The 14775-nt window shown below is 35.6% G+C and overlaps 2 protein-coding genes, 1 long non-coding RNA gene, 1 other non-coding gene and 2 pseudogenes across 6 annotated transcripts; 3 read left to right on the top strand and 3 right to left on the bottom strand.

The window, feature by feature from the left end:
- Positions 1–136: 136 nt before the first annotated feature.
- Positions 137–5468, top strand: AT3G45253 (annotated as a pseudogene; the record flags this gene model as incomplete). The annotated part of the gene is made up of 1 exon: positions 137–5468.
- Positions 5233–5345, top strand: MIR8174. The gene has a single exon (NR_141299.1). It is a non-coding gene; the product is annotated as a microRNA ath-MIR8174 precursor (primary transcript).
- Positions 5469–8394: 2926 nt separating the features above from the next.
- AT3G45252 (ECA1 gametogenesis related family protein) lies at positions 8395–8711 on the bottom strand (the record flags this gene model as incomplete). The annotated part of the gene is made up of 1 exon (NM_001084773.2): positions 8395–8711. Exon 1 carries the CDS (start codon positions 8683–8685, stop codon positions 8395–8397), a length of 291 nt encoding a protein of 96 aa, NP_001078242.1. The 5' UTR covers positions 8686–8711.
- A 1899-nt stretch (positions 8712–10610) lies between these two features.
- Positions 10611–11036, bottom strand: AT3G45250 (annotated as a pseudogene; the record flags this gene model as incomplete). The annotated part of the gene is made up of 1 exon: positions 10611–11036.
- Positions 11037–11228: 192 nt separating this feature from the next.
- Positions 11229–11435, top strand: AT3G07085. Its single transcript, NR_141298.1, has one exon. It is a non-coding gene; the product is annotated as an other RNA (long non-coding RNA).
- A 1050-nt stretch (positions 11436–12485) lies between these two features.
- AT3G45248 (ECA1 gametogenesis related family protein) lies at positions 12486–12830 on the bottom strand (the record flags this gene model as incomplete). Its single annotated transcript, NM_001084772.1, has 1 exon — positions 12486–12830. One exon carries the CDS (start codon positions 12828–12830, stop codon positions 12486–12488), a length of 345 nt encoding a protein of 114 aa, NP_001078241.1.
- Positions 12831–14775: the final 1945 nt, after the last annotated feature.

Below are 14775 nucleotides of genomic sequence, written 5' to 3'. Positions count from 1 at the left end.
TTCCACTGGAGACAGTTTTTCTATGGGCTCTTAATATATTTTTTTATGATTAAAATTCAAAAAAATAGTTGTAAGATAGCTTCTTTTTTTTTTTTTTTTTTTTTTTTTTTTTTTTTTTACGGGTACTGGATTGAGAATGGGCGAGTCTAGGGTTTCGAGCGCAGGGGAGCGGGATGCTACCATGGTGGATATTGGTGTGAAGTCTCGTCCACCGGGAGCACCACCAGATGATCCGGGAGTATGGGTGCAGAAAGTTAAGGGGACTAGTGTGGGAGGAGTCCCGATCCCAGAAGAAGTCATCTCAGAGGAGTTTGTTGCAGAGAGACTACGGGTGGAGTTTCCTAATGGTGAGGATGGTGAGCCGGTCATTACGATTGGTCAAGAAGTGGTGGATGCGATGAATGGTCTGTGGAAAAGGTGTATGGTAGTGAAAGTGTTGGGTCGTCATATTTCGTTGCCGGTGTTGAATCGAAAGTTAAGAGAATTGTGGAAGCCTTGCGGTGCAATGTACGTCATGGATCTTCCACGACAATTTTTCATGATTCGTTTTGAGATGGAAGAGGAGTATCTGGCAGCGCTTACTGGGGGCCCGTGGAAGGCGTTTGGGAACTATCTCATCGCACAAGCTTGGTCGCCTGATTTTGATCCCTTGCGGGATGAGATTGTTACGACGCCGGTGTGGGTGCGGATTTCAAACTTTCCATGGAATCTGTATCATAAGTACATCCTACTAGGGATTGCTAATAGCTTGGGGAAACCTATTAAGGTGGACTTAAACACACTCAGTTTTGAAAGGGGACGTTTTGCCAGGATTTGTGTAGAAGTAAATCTGCAGAAACCTCTTAAAGGAACAGTGGTGGTTAACGGGGAGAGATTCTATGTCTCATACGAGGGGTTAGCGAACATCTGCTCACAGTGTGGTATGTATGGGCACCTTGTTCATAAGTGTCCTAGGGGGGTCTCGCATGGAATAGGGGAGGAGAGCATGAGTGTGGAAGTGACCAAAAATGTTCAGAATCCGGTTGTTCCTACACATGATGGGGATGGATTCACCCCGGTAAGACAAAGGAAGACGGTGGCTCAGGTTAACCGGAATGTGAATGCACAAGGTGGGGCTAGAGTTAATGTGAATCGCAAATCAAGGGATCATGTGAGGAAAAAAGGAAATGAGTTGGTTGTGACGTCGAACTCATTTGGTAAGTTGGGAGAGGATGTGGAAACAGAGGGGAGAAGGAAAGAAATTATTGGTGTTACGGATAATAAGGAGAATGAATATCCCATGAATTCAGTGGTCCAAGATAGGAGTGGGGAGCAAGTTAAGGTTACCAAATTTGTCGCTACAACGGAGGGAAAAGGGAAAGGAGTAATTAGAGAAGGGCTACGGGATAGGCGGGCCTGGAGTCATAAAGCCCATGAGAGTAATGAGCTTTCGGCCAACGGTAAACGTGTGAGGATAGAAGAGATAAGTCTGGGTCGACCAGGAGGGTCATTCTTCAATGGAGTTGACGGAGAACCTGGACATGAGAAACCCGATTTGGTCGGCATGGAAGTGGCGGAGGAGATTAGGCCGAGTTTGGAGGATAATGTAGTGGTTGTGGCGGGAGGGACTCAGGGGGCCGCGCCAGCGTTATCGACGGAGCTCACTCTTCTGTGACGGGTTGCCCCGGTTATTCTTTTTCTTTATCGATTATTAATGATGAATTGCATTATGTGGAATTGCCGGGGGGCGAATAAACCTAACTTTCGAAGATCAGTTTGTTATCTTTTGAAGAAATACAAGACAGATTTGTTGGCGGTGTTTGAGACGCACGCAGGAGGGGCGAGAGCAGATCGGATTTGTCATGGTTTGGGGTTTGAAAATAGTTTCAGAATCGACGCAGTTGGCCAGAGGGGTGGCATTTGGGTACTATGGAGGTCGGAAATTGGGAAAGTTGAGATTAAGGAGTCTTCAGAGCAGTTCGTCTATGCGCGTATAGAGAATGAGTTCGAGATACTTAATTTGATAGTTGTGTACGCTGCTCCTACGGTTAGCCGAAGGAGTGGTTTGTGGGAGAAGCTTCGTGAAGTAATCAGGGGAATAGATGGACCAGTGGTGATAGGTGGAGATTTCAACACAATAGTCCGACTTGATGAAAGAACGGGCGGTAATGGTTGTTTGTCCCCGGATTCTGTAGCATTTGGAGATTGGATAAACGAGTTGTCCCTGATAGATATGGGATTTAAAGGAAATCGATTCACATGGAAGAGAGGGAAATCCCAACAGTTTTACATTGCTAAAAGATTGGATCGGATTCTATGTTGTGCTCACTTTAGGCTGAAATGGCAGGAGGCTACGGTGACACATCTCCCTTGTTTGGCTTCTTATCATGCTCCCCTGTATCTTCAGTTGCTGCCGAAGACGGGATGTGATCCTTCTAGAAGACCTTTTCGTTTCGAAGCGGCTTGGTTACAACATGAGGGTTTCAAAGAGTTGCTTTTGACATCTTGGGATAGAGAGCTGAGAACTCAAGAAGCGTTGAATAAACTGAGAATTACTCTTTAAAGATGGAATAAAGAGGTTTTTGGGGATATCCATTTGAAGAAGGAGAAGCTACTGAAGCATATAACCATCATCCAGGATTTGCTGGAACAAGCGCAAACTGATGATCTGTTGAAGCAAGAAGCTGAGTTAATTAAGGAGCTAGACATGGTGCTTGAGCAAGAGGAGATGTTGTGGTATCAAAAGTCACGTGAGAAGTGGGTGGTTCATGGTGACAAGAACACGAGCTTCTTTCATACCTTTGCTATCATTCAACGCAGGAGAAATCGAATTGATATGTTAAAGGACGAAGAGGATAGATGGGTTGTGGATAAGGCGGAACTGGAGAAGTTAGCTCTTGAATACTATAGACGACTCTATTCGCTGGATGATGTGGATCCGGTTGTTGACAGATTGCCAAAAGAAGGGTTTGCGAGGCTATCTACTACTGATCATGTTAATCTGAACAAGCAGTTCTCTGTGGGAGAGGTAGAACAGGTGCTGCGTAGTATGGGTAAATTCAAGGCCCCAGGTCCTGATGGTTATCAGCCAATTTTCTATCAAACTTGCTGGGATGTCGTAGGAGAGTTGGTGAGTAAGTTTGCTCTGGATTTTTTTGAAACAGGACAGCTACCTGCTAAGGCTAATGATGTGATTGTGGTGCTCATAGCAAAGGTCTTGAAACCAGAAAAAATCACTCAGTTTCGGCCTATAAGTTTGTGTAATGTGCTTTTCAAAATCATTACTAAGACAATGGTGGGGAGGTTGAAAGGAGTTATTTCAAAACTAGTAGGGCCAGCTCAATCAAGCTTTATTCCCGGAAGGTTGAGCACAGATAACATTGTGGTTGTTCAAGAGGCAGTCCATTCAATGCAACGAAAGAAGGGCAGGAAGGGATGGATGCTTCTTAAACTTGACCTAGAGAAAGCCTATGACAGAATTCGTTGGGATTTCTTAGAGGATACGTTATTGGCGGCTGGTTTATCCGGAGATTGGGTGAATTGGATTATGCAGTGTGTGTCTGGTCCTTCTATGAGTTTGCTATGGAATGGTGAGAAGACTGAATCTTTCACGCCGTTAAGAGGACTTCGACAAGGGGATCCTTTATCACCGTATCTCTTTGTTTTGTGCATGGAGAGACTATGTCACTTGATTGACAATGCGGTGATGGAGAAAAAATGGAAGCCGATCAGCCTGTCTCAAGGCGGACCGAAGCTCTCTCACATTTGCTTTGCTGATGACCTTATTTTGCTAGCAGAGGCGTCAGTAGCTCAAATCAGGATTATCCGAGGGGTGTTGGAAAGATTCTGTTTGGCGTCAGGCCAAAAAGTCAGCTTAGAGAAATCGAAAATCTTCTTTTCTAGGAACGTGTCTCGGGATCTAGAAGGTTTGATATCTACAGAGAGTGGGATAAAATCGACACGGGATCTAGGTAAATATCTTGGGATGCCGGTCCTTCAGAAACGGATAAATAAAGACACGTTCAAAGAGGTGCTTGAGAGAGTATCGTCGAAGTTGGCAGGTTGGAAAGGTGGGAGTTTAAGCTTCGCAGGAAGACTTACTCTTACTAAGGCGGTGCTAAATTCAATTTCCGTTCATTCTATGAGTACAATTAAGTTGGTGATGGGAGATCTATAAGATTCTGGACAGATAAGTGGTTGTCGAGTAAATCTTTGATTGATGACGTTGTGGGTGCATTACCGTTGGGTTTTGAGCAACTCTTTGTACGGGATCTGTGGCGGGAAGAGGCAGGCTGGGATCTGACAAGAATAGCTCTGTGGGTTTCAGAGGAAAAAAGGATGGAACTGGCAGCAATCGTAGTTGATAACTTCACAGGGGCACGTGATAGACTTTCATGGGGTGAGAGTCCAGATGGCAAGTTCACAGTCTCTTCTGCGTATTCGTTTGTGACGCAAGACTTATGCCCGCGGCAGGACATGGAGAGTTTCTATCGCCGGGTGTGGAAAGTGGTCGCTCCGGAACGGGTTAGGACTTTCTTGTGGATGGTGAGCAAGCAGATAATTATGACTAATTCGGAGAGAGCACGAAGACACATCTGTGATTCAGATATTTGTACGGTTTGCAAAGGTGGGATAGAGACCATCATTCATGTGCTTCGGGATTGTCCGGCGATGTCGGGAATTTGGCAACGGATTGTCCCTCCGCAGAGACGTCACAAGTTCTTTACTCAGACTTTGCTGGAATGGATTTATGCTAATCTGCGGGAAGGGATCGTCATTGATGGGATCTCTTGGGCCACAACCTTCGCTATGGCTTTATGGTGGGGTTGGAAATGGCGTTGTTGTAACGTGTTTGGGGAGAACAGAGTTTGCCGAGATCGTGTCAAATTTGTTAAGGACATTGCGGCAGAGGTTACTAAGGCGAATGTGGCTTTTGGAGGGAGAGCTATCGCAGGGGCCAGAGTGGAGAGAATGATAAGGTGGAAAGAACCAAGTGTGGGTTGGTTCAAACTAAATACTGATGGCGCTTCGAGGGGGAACCCGGGTCCGGCAACAGCGGGTGGTGTCTTGAGGGATGAGAATGGTATTTGGTGTGGTGGCTTTGCGTTGAACATAGGGCGTTGTTCAGCACCGTTAGCGGGGTTGTGGGGAGTTACTACGGGCTGTATATGGCATGGGAGCGGAAGCTTACATGTATAGAGCTTGAAGTAGATTCAGAAGTTGTGGTGGGGTTTCTAAAGACAGGGATTGGGGCGGCCCATCCGTTGTCTTTCCTGGTACGCATGTGCCATGGCTTTCTCGTAAGGGACTGGATTGTCCGTATTTCTCATGTGTATAGGGAAGCTAATCGTCTTGTAGATGGGTTGGCTAACTATGCGTTTTCTTTACCGTTAGGTTTTCATGTTTTTGATGTTTTACCGAGCTCTTTAGTCTCGGTGTTTAGAGAGGATGAGTCTGGAACAGAGTGTCCAAGACAAGTTCGGTTGTAATCTTTAATTTTTCTGTAATAAATCACGGGAGGGCTTACCTCCCGTTTCCTACCAAAAAAAAAAAGATAGCTTCTTTTTTTTTTCAGTTTTTCATATTCCAGTGATAGACTCTTTTACAAAAGTTAAATATTAATACAAAATTTTTTATTTCATACAACTTAATAATTATTACAAAGTATAAAACATTAGACATCATTATTTTGAAATATTTTAAAATAGATGTGAAAAAACCGGAATAATGGAATAACATATCACAATAACTTAAAATAACGTGGCTATGACTCACCGGATTACCACCTAAACTGTATGGAATTGAAAACGGGTATGCAGAAACGAGTATGTGGAAACGGTAGCGTTTGAAAATATCGAAGCGAGTTTTTAATTAAGAAATATGTATGTGTTGGAAGGGTGTATTATATATATATATATATATATATATATATATATATATTGTTGTATACCTTAGATGTTCTAAATGTACTAAAAACTTATTATGAAAAGAAAATATACAAAAAACATATTATTTTTTGTCAAAATATTATGTTTTTAGAAAATAAAACATCATCAGATTTATTTTAAAAAGAAAATTGATAATAATAGATTTAATTATTATTTGTCTTTATTAATATTTTTAAACGAAATCTTCTATCAAACTTCCTATATGTAAGGCAACAAATAGTAATAATTCCCTTATATGTATCACCATGCATATTTCATTTCCTTAAATACAGATTTAAAACTAATTTCAAAAAGAATAACTGAACATAATCTCTCCTTCTTTTTTTTTTTGTCAAGAACACACGATCAATCAAAAAGCGACACATGGCAGGCTCTCTCAAACAAAATAAACTCTCTGGAGAGTTGTCGCTCTCATTTATTTTTAGTTTAGCATTATTTTTTGGCAATTTTAACAAGAAAACTCACACTTTTTCTTGAGATCACTCTCAATTGGAGTTGTTCTTATGTTTCACACAAATGTCATTTTGACACATCTAACACAAATTTTTAAAAATAAATAAATATGTGTCCCTAATTAATACTAATTATTTGGGGTTATTGTCAATTTAGGAACTTTTTGGACAAAAAATTTGATTTTAGGTACTTTCTATTTGGGCTTTGGAAAAAGGAATTTTGGGCCCTTGAAAATGACGATTTGCCCTTACTGTTCTTCTCCTCTCTTGTTCGTGGATTTTGTTTTTCTTTTTGATTCAATTTCGTGGATTACTGTTCTTCTTCTTCATAGCTTTTTAATTCAATTTCCATAAAATTTAAACTGTTGCTAATTAAAGAAATCTAAAACCCTAAGGAATGATAGTGTATAGGGAATCCAAACACCAAATCTTTGATTGAGATTTCTTTTTGTTTTCAACTTTCGTGGATCTTCTTCTTCTTCATGACTTCTTAATTTTCAGTTTCCAGAAAATTTAAACTGTTGCTAATTAAAAAAATCTAAACCCTAAGGAGTATATATGGAACCCAAATATCAAATCTTGAATTGGGGTTTCTTTTTGAAAAACCCAAATTGATAATCGTTCCAATTCTAGCGGCCGTTATTCTTCTTCCCCATTTATAATATCATCGCACCATCTCCGACCAAATCCTCACACCAATCCCTTCAGAATCAGTTTCTCTTACAACAGAATCAATTTCTCTTACGATAGATTCAGTTTCTCTTACGACAGAGGCAATGATTACACTTTCACGTCTGATTCAAAGCCCTTCGAGATGGCTATTGATGCCGATCGGAACAGCATTAACAACAATAAGAGTGTGGATTTGTCATTTCCGAAATCTTCATTCAATTGTAATTGATAATGGTAAGATGCTTCAATGTAGATTTGTAGAAAGATGATGAGGCGAGGGTAGTAACGTAACTGCAAATAAGTAAAAGTACCTGATTTCGTAAGTCATTGTGAAAGTACCTAATCTTATAAGTTTTTAAGTTTTTTAGGCATTGTAGACAAATATCTCTAATTATTTAATTGAAAATGACTGAAATTTAAAGAAAACATAGTTTTGAGTTAAATGTAAATTATGAATTTAAAATTCAAAAAGTTGCATAAAAAATGTAAAATGACAGTTTTTGTCAAAAAGAAAAATCGAACTCCAAACTGAGACTCTTTGTGAAATGGAGAGAGTATGAACCACTGCCCATTGTACCTATACCCAAAACCTGAGTCTAGTCCATTTTAGTACGGACATGTTTCTTTGCTTTACATCATAATTTGGTATCAAGACTTTTAAAACTAGACACGAATATTATGATATTTTCCATGTTTCACAGTTCCAATATGAGGCTCTTTTCTATTTTTCCAATTTGTGATATTTAGACAACAAAATAGAAATATTAATTTCTAGTTATAGAGCTACTATCAAGAAATCCATCGCTCTTATAATCCAATAATTCTATAATCACTTTTCAAATTTTAATCATTAATACTCTATTCCAACAACTATTGAGCTCACATGATCACTACGCTGGTTTTTCAATTTTCTCATTGAATTGTTTTTTGTATCAATGTTAATTATTTATATCATTTTTTATTTTGCGACTACATAACAAAGAAAACTTAAGATCCCACACTTTCTTGTTACCTACATGGTTGATCATGATTTTCTACAGATCCCACAACAACTTAAGATCAAGTCATTATAAAAACTAATAAGAATCCATATTCACATTGTTCTTTTAGACAGACAAAAAAAACGAATTAACAAAAAGTGATGTTGTTGAAGATTTGTGATGTTTTCGAGACTTTAAAATCATAAATCTTGCGCTGTGTAGCCATAGTAAGAGAAATGTTTCTAATTCACAAGTCATCTTTTAAAATAGTCCATATATTATATAGATTTTTGTACAAATATTATTAGTAAATTTTGTTGACATTGATTAAAGAAAATATCAACAAAACTTTATCAATGGTGTTTATATATTTTTGCAAGCAGAACTAAGAAGAAAATGGTACACACGAGGAATAGGAAACAAAAGCCCAAAACAATCATCGGGAAGAGTAAGTAGAATAGTGCAACACGTCTCTGTGATCTCTTTGAACTTGAAGTGAAACACAGCTTTTACACAATTTGGAATTGTTTTCACGTTGTCAAGACAAGGTATTGTCGGGTGTGGAGCAGGTGCAAGATCATTTCCTGTTGTTTGTGTAAATATTGATAGCATGATAATCAAAGCTATCATGTTCATTGCCAACTTTCTTTGCATGTTTTTGCTCGCTGTTTGATGTTTGTATAGTTTGTTTCTCATCTTAAAAAAAAAAAACAATGGTTAATAGTATTAATAATCTCTTAACAAAAAAAAAATAGTATTAATAATCTTCAATTATCACGTAGCATTCTATATGATTTCTCTATTCTTTTTAGATAAGGCAATCTATGTTTATCCACTACAATTAAGTACTACATGCTTAGAATAGTTCTCTTGCCATTAATATATACTTTCTCTGTTTAATTTTAATTGATGTTTAAGGTTTTTTAACATATATTAAAAATGATATAGATTTTATTTAGCTTGCATATTTTACACAAATATATCATTAACTAAAACTAATTCAACCAATAAAAAAAATTTTAAAATAGAAATAGTTAAGAAAATCAAAAACATTTAATGTTTACATAGGAACTTGAAAATAAAACTTAAATGACACAAAACAAAATATTTAAAACATCACTTTAAAGTTAAAGAGACATACTAAATAAACTTTTCTTACCCAAAGTTTTTAATATTGAGGGACTTAATCAATTACTTTTTCATTAATTAAAATAACTATATTTTTTAATACTCAAGTTTTATTATTCAAGGGACATTAACTTATTTCTCTTTTTTAATATAAGGATTCTTTATAGATATGAAAACACATAATTTATAAATAACTACACTTATTATTTTGGTTACATTATAAATTTCTTTTACATTAATTAAAATAACTACAATTAAAAATTTTGATACATTAATTATAAATCTCTTAATTTATAAAACTTCTCTTTTTAATGCTTTGAAAAAAATACGTAAGAAAAATCATTACTTTTTATTATTTGCACGGCAGTAGTGACAAACAACCTATAATTTGTATAAAATATGCTTCAAGTAAAAGAAATCTACTCTTCAGAAGTAGTCTTATAAAAAAAATACTTTACTGATACAATCTTTGTAGATTAGAAAGTTGCTTTGCAAAACAAGTTTTTCATAAGAAAAAAATAGTTATATACTACTACAAGTTTTCCAATGCTAAAAACATTTCCTGGGTGACAGATTTTCCAAACTTTGCATGCTAAAAACTTGGATCAATTATGGGATTAGCACTTAAAAGTGTATGCCTTTGTTATTTTAGGAACATTTCACATTATTCCCAAAATCAAGTACTTCTATCTCTTCTCTTTTTACCATATTAACCTTCAATTTGTTGGAAAAAAAAAAACCAAGCAGAGACGTCGATTTTTGCTCTCCTTATGCTTTCTTCATTCTTCCTTCTTCATTCTTCCTTCTTCAAGATTTTGGGTCTTGAGATGCGATGAAGATGACTTAGGATTTGCTCATGATTCACAATTATATTGCTTTTAGTTATTGCGTACATGATTGTTTTGAATAAGTTTTCAGTTATTCACAATCGATTCACAATTGATGAATCTGTGTCTATAATTAAAGCCATTGGGTTGCCTAAACATCATCCCTTAGGGTTTAGATATCTTGCATCAAAACTTATTTAATTAATTTCATTGGATTCATCGAAAAAGGGTCATAGAAACGTTGTGTGAATCATCGGAGGAAAACGAAATGATATTGATGGAGTCAAAAGTAATGATTTTGATTGAGTGTGGAGTCCGTGTTAATAAACAAATTTGATTATCACGACGGAGAGGATTGCAGAAGGTGGAAACCGTGAGGATTGTTGTTCTCAGGACGGAGAAGACGAATTGATTTCTCATCAACACATTTAGGGTAAAATCGTCATTTCTCGAATCAAGAAGTACCCAGGCTTATAAGCCCAAGTGGAATGTGCTTTTCTTCAAATTTTTGGATCCAAATTTGCCCATATGTACAAAAGCCCCCTAAAAACTTGGTCTAGCATTGGCAGATTTACAAATTCTCACACAACTTTGGACGTACTTAAGTATGGAGTTTTGTTGGCGCTTCCTCATAAACAAAATCGTAATGATTCTGTCTTTGTCGACCTGGATCATTTTTCGAAAATAGCACATTTCATTTTCTGTAGGAAACCGACAAACACGATAAGTGTTGATCTGTTACCCTTTTGAGAAATTTACATATTGCATTTCATCCTTCATCGTGTAATATCGCGATACGCGATTCTTTAGCCAGTTTTAGAGATCTCTTTGGAAGCTTCTTAGGATGAGTCTCAATATCAGTTTCGTGTATCATTCTCAAGTGGATGGCTAGATCAAAGTCACTAACAAAGCGCTTGTTCATATGTTACGTTATCTAGCTGGAGATCATATTAAAGTTGGGATTCTAAACTTTGTCAAGCCGATTTAGCACATAACCATGCTCACGATCACAGCCTCGGATTCAACCAATTCCATGTCGTATATGGCCATGTACCTCATTTCATTTTGGAATTTTCCACACTTGTAGATAAGACTTGACATCATGGTACATCTATGAACTTTCTTGATGACCTTCAAATCTTCCACCCTTAAGCACAATCATATTTGGAAACGCGCAACCAATTTAAAACATCGAGAGGTTGTTTTTGAGCATGGTAATTTTGTATGGTTAAGCTCACTAAGGACCGACTGCCACTTCACGAGTATACCAAACCTAATTAAGTCCATTAAAATTGGTGAGGTCTAGGGTTTTGAGTGCAGAAATCCTAACGCTTATCCTGTGCGTTTACATGACCATTTACGCACTTCCAATAACTTCAATGTCAAGTACTTGTCCCCGTTTTGTAATGAAATTGATATTTCTGAATCGTGGTCGAATCCTCCTCCTTTCGGAAAGACCTAATGCAGTGCATCTTATCAGGTATGGGTTAAAAACGAACACGCTGTTGGTGTTGATATTCAAATTACACAATAGAATTTATATCAGTGTTTTGAGTTTGGTGAATAAAAGACAAATATTTCAAGTGATTCGGTAAGATGTTCAAAAATGGGAAAGTGACAAACAAGAAGTTCGAACAAAATGCATGTTCAAACAAAGTATTGATGATTAAAAGGGGTTTGATAGACGAGCTGAAAGAGGGAACTCTTACGAGCAAGGCGACGTGTACTCTCTGTATATGTGTCAACATAAATTTTGGAATCATTTTTCTCAGCAGTATTCCCAGTTTTATAAGGGTAGAAAAGAAAATTAGACATGTCATATATGCCTCATCATGGTTGACAAATGCTATGGTTTCTATTGGTAACAATACATAATCACATAACTACATAATTAAGTTGCAGAACGAAAACCTGCAAAATGAAAACTTGTAAGATGAAACATTGCAGAATAACGTTACTTATAAACGTATGTTGATTGGAGACATTTTGTGTAATAGTTTTGGCAGAATATAATATTATTTAATAAATAAAATAATATTTTAATAAATTTTAAGTGATATTTGATAATAAAAATATATAAATATCAATTATTTTAAAACGTTGTGGAATTTTTAATATCATTCAAAAAATGGTGTAAGTTTCATTGGAAACAATTATTTCTTATTTTTCTAATTGCTAATATTTTGTATAGGTAAAATTATAAAAACAAAACCATTATTGAAATGAGGTATCACTTCTCTTTTTAACGTGATTATGCAAAGGTAAACTTTTTACAAATCGCATTAAAAGACTTTATTCTGCTAATATATGATTACTAATCGGAGTTGTAGTTTAATCGAAAACATATTTTGTTCAGATTATAAATGAGCATGATATCAAAATTGGTGTATAAAAATATTTCAAAAATACAGGTTAAATTATGGCTATACATAAGTTATAATATTTTCTATAGATGTTATCACTGCAGATTATTGACATTATTAAAGAATTACAAAAATCTTATCCATGGTGAGTAAGTAATTTGCAAGCAGCCTTAAGAAGAGGATGGTAGAGATAAGGAATAGGAAACAAAAACCCAAAGCAACTTTCGGGAAGAGAGAATATGACATAACAACACTTCTTTGTGACCTGTTTGAATCGGAAGTGCAACACTGCGTCCATACACTTTGGAACCTTTTTCACATCGTGAATACAAGTTAGTGGGTCAAGAAAGAATTGGTTCTCTGATTGAGGTTCTGGTGATACCGACGATGGAATTGGTGCAAGATCATTTCCTTTTGTTTGTATAAATATTGAAAGCATGATAATCAAAGGTATCATGATCGTATTCAACATTTTTTGCATATTTTTGCTAGTTGTTTGATGTTTGTCTAATTTATTTCTCATCTAAAATAAAAGTTTTCCCTTAATATTAATAATCTTCTATGATTGTTCTTTTTGGATATGCATTCTGTATTATTTCTCCTTTCTCTTTTCCTTTTTTAAAAAGGCAATCTATGTTTATTCATAACATTTAGTATATATATGCTTAAAATAGTTTTCCCCATATTAATATATATTTTGCTTACCCAAACTTGTTTTTGTATAGAGGAACTGATTTCTTATATATCAACTACAATTTTAGACAAAAAACAAAAAAGATCAACTACAATTAAAATATACAAATTTATTATTCAAGAGACATTAACTTATTAATGCCCTTTTTATTTAATATAACGATTCATTATGAGATATGAAAGTATATAAATTAGAACAATGTATTATCTTGATATGAAGGGAGTAATAAACTATAAGTCTATAATGGACCATGTAACTTCTCATAAAATCTGAATACATTAAAATCCTCCTCTATTATTCTAGTGGAAATATATGCTTTGACTGAAAAAAATCTATGTTATGAAAAATGCCATTACCTTTATTTGAACAAAAGTAAAGACAAAATTAATATGTCGATTACATATGTTTTGTAACCGAAAAAGCTTTGAGTTCTCTTTCAAAAAACACATGTATTTTACTAATAAAAGTCTTCCTATATTGAAAAGGTTAATTTCCAAAACAAATCTTCTTTACGAAATAAAAGAATTATTTACCTATATACAAGTCTTCCAGTACTTAAACGTTATCGAGTGTCTGATTTTCCAAATTTTACATGATAACATGAAAAGCTTTGTAAACACTATTGAAGGTGAACATGATAATATTGTACATATCTCGCTAACTGCTAGTATTTTGTATTTTTTAAAAGCTAGTCATAAGAGGATAAAGTTTAAACCAAGAAGATACATACCCAAAATCTCAGTCATTGATAGAGATGCTTCGTCCTCTCCAATGAATCCATTGAAAAGCATACCAAAGTTGAAGGAGATTACACGAAATATGGAGATGATGTTGATCAAGAGTAACTACGAAAACAAAAATGATCAAAACAATTAAGGGACATAAAAAAATATTTTGTTAGTTTTGGTTCTTACGAAACCATATTGAGTTTTGATTTGTTAAACTAAAATTATATTTATATTTTTGCTATTTTTTAAGTATCATGTCATTTACCACGAATTACACTTTGATGGACCACTAATGGTAATCAACAGATTGGTGAAATCTTATTTATTTAAGTTTTTCTTCAAAAATAGACGTTATGGTGGAATATGTGCATTAATTGTATTTGCTTATGTAGTTAGACTTCATAAAGACTTGAAAATGATATAGTTTTACATTTTTTTGGTATACATGTTATATACCAAGTATATGCATATTAATATGCAATACCTTATTATAGTTTGCATAGCTAATTCTATAGTTTTTATAGTTTGTGGGGTGACGTAGGATAGCTGATAGTTCCTGTAGTTAGAAATATATCTTCATATTCACATATGTTGGTGTTGGATCTCGACTCGAAAGGTAAAATCTTTCATAAATAATAATATTCATACATATGTTGGTGTCGGAACTCGACTCGGCGATCCGACTCGAAGGCAAAACCCCATCACTAATGGTAATGAGCCCACGACTTAATAACATTCATTTCACTTGGAGAAGAAAATAAATCATTTCATTTCAAGTAATTCATGCTCACTTTGAGAGCAACAAGTCTTTCTGTGCAAAGCAAAACTAGGAGAGCCGAACTCTTCACTTTCGTTCCAACGGTGGCCCAAAACAGCTGAAACTAATGGAATAAAATATCGTATCAACACGAAATAATCACATTGAATGCAAGGAGACTAGTTTGACGTTTAATGCAAGAAGTGTTGAGATTTAGGAGTGTATATATATAAATAGAAGATCTTGA

The sequence above is a fragment of the Arabidopsis thaliana genome, chromosome 3, assembly GCF_000001735.4.
Source record: "Arabidopsis thaliana chromosome 3, partial sequence".
Classification (NCBI taxonomy): domain Eukaryota; kingdom Viridiplantae; phylum Streptophyta; class Magnoliopsida; order Brassicales; family Brassicaceae; genus Arabidopsis; species Arabidopsis thaliana.
The sequence above is the reverse complement of the archived record's forward strand: the minus strand, read 5'-3'. Positions and strand labels throughout refer to the sequence as shown.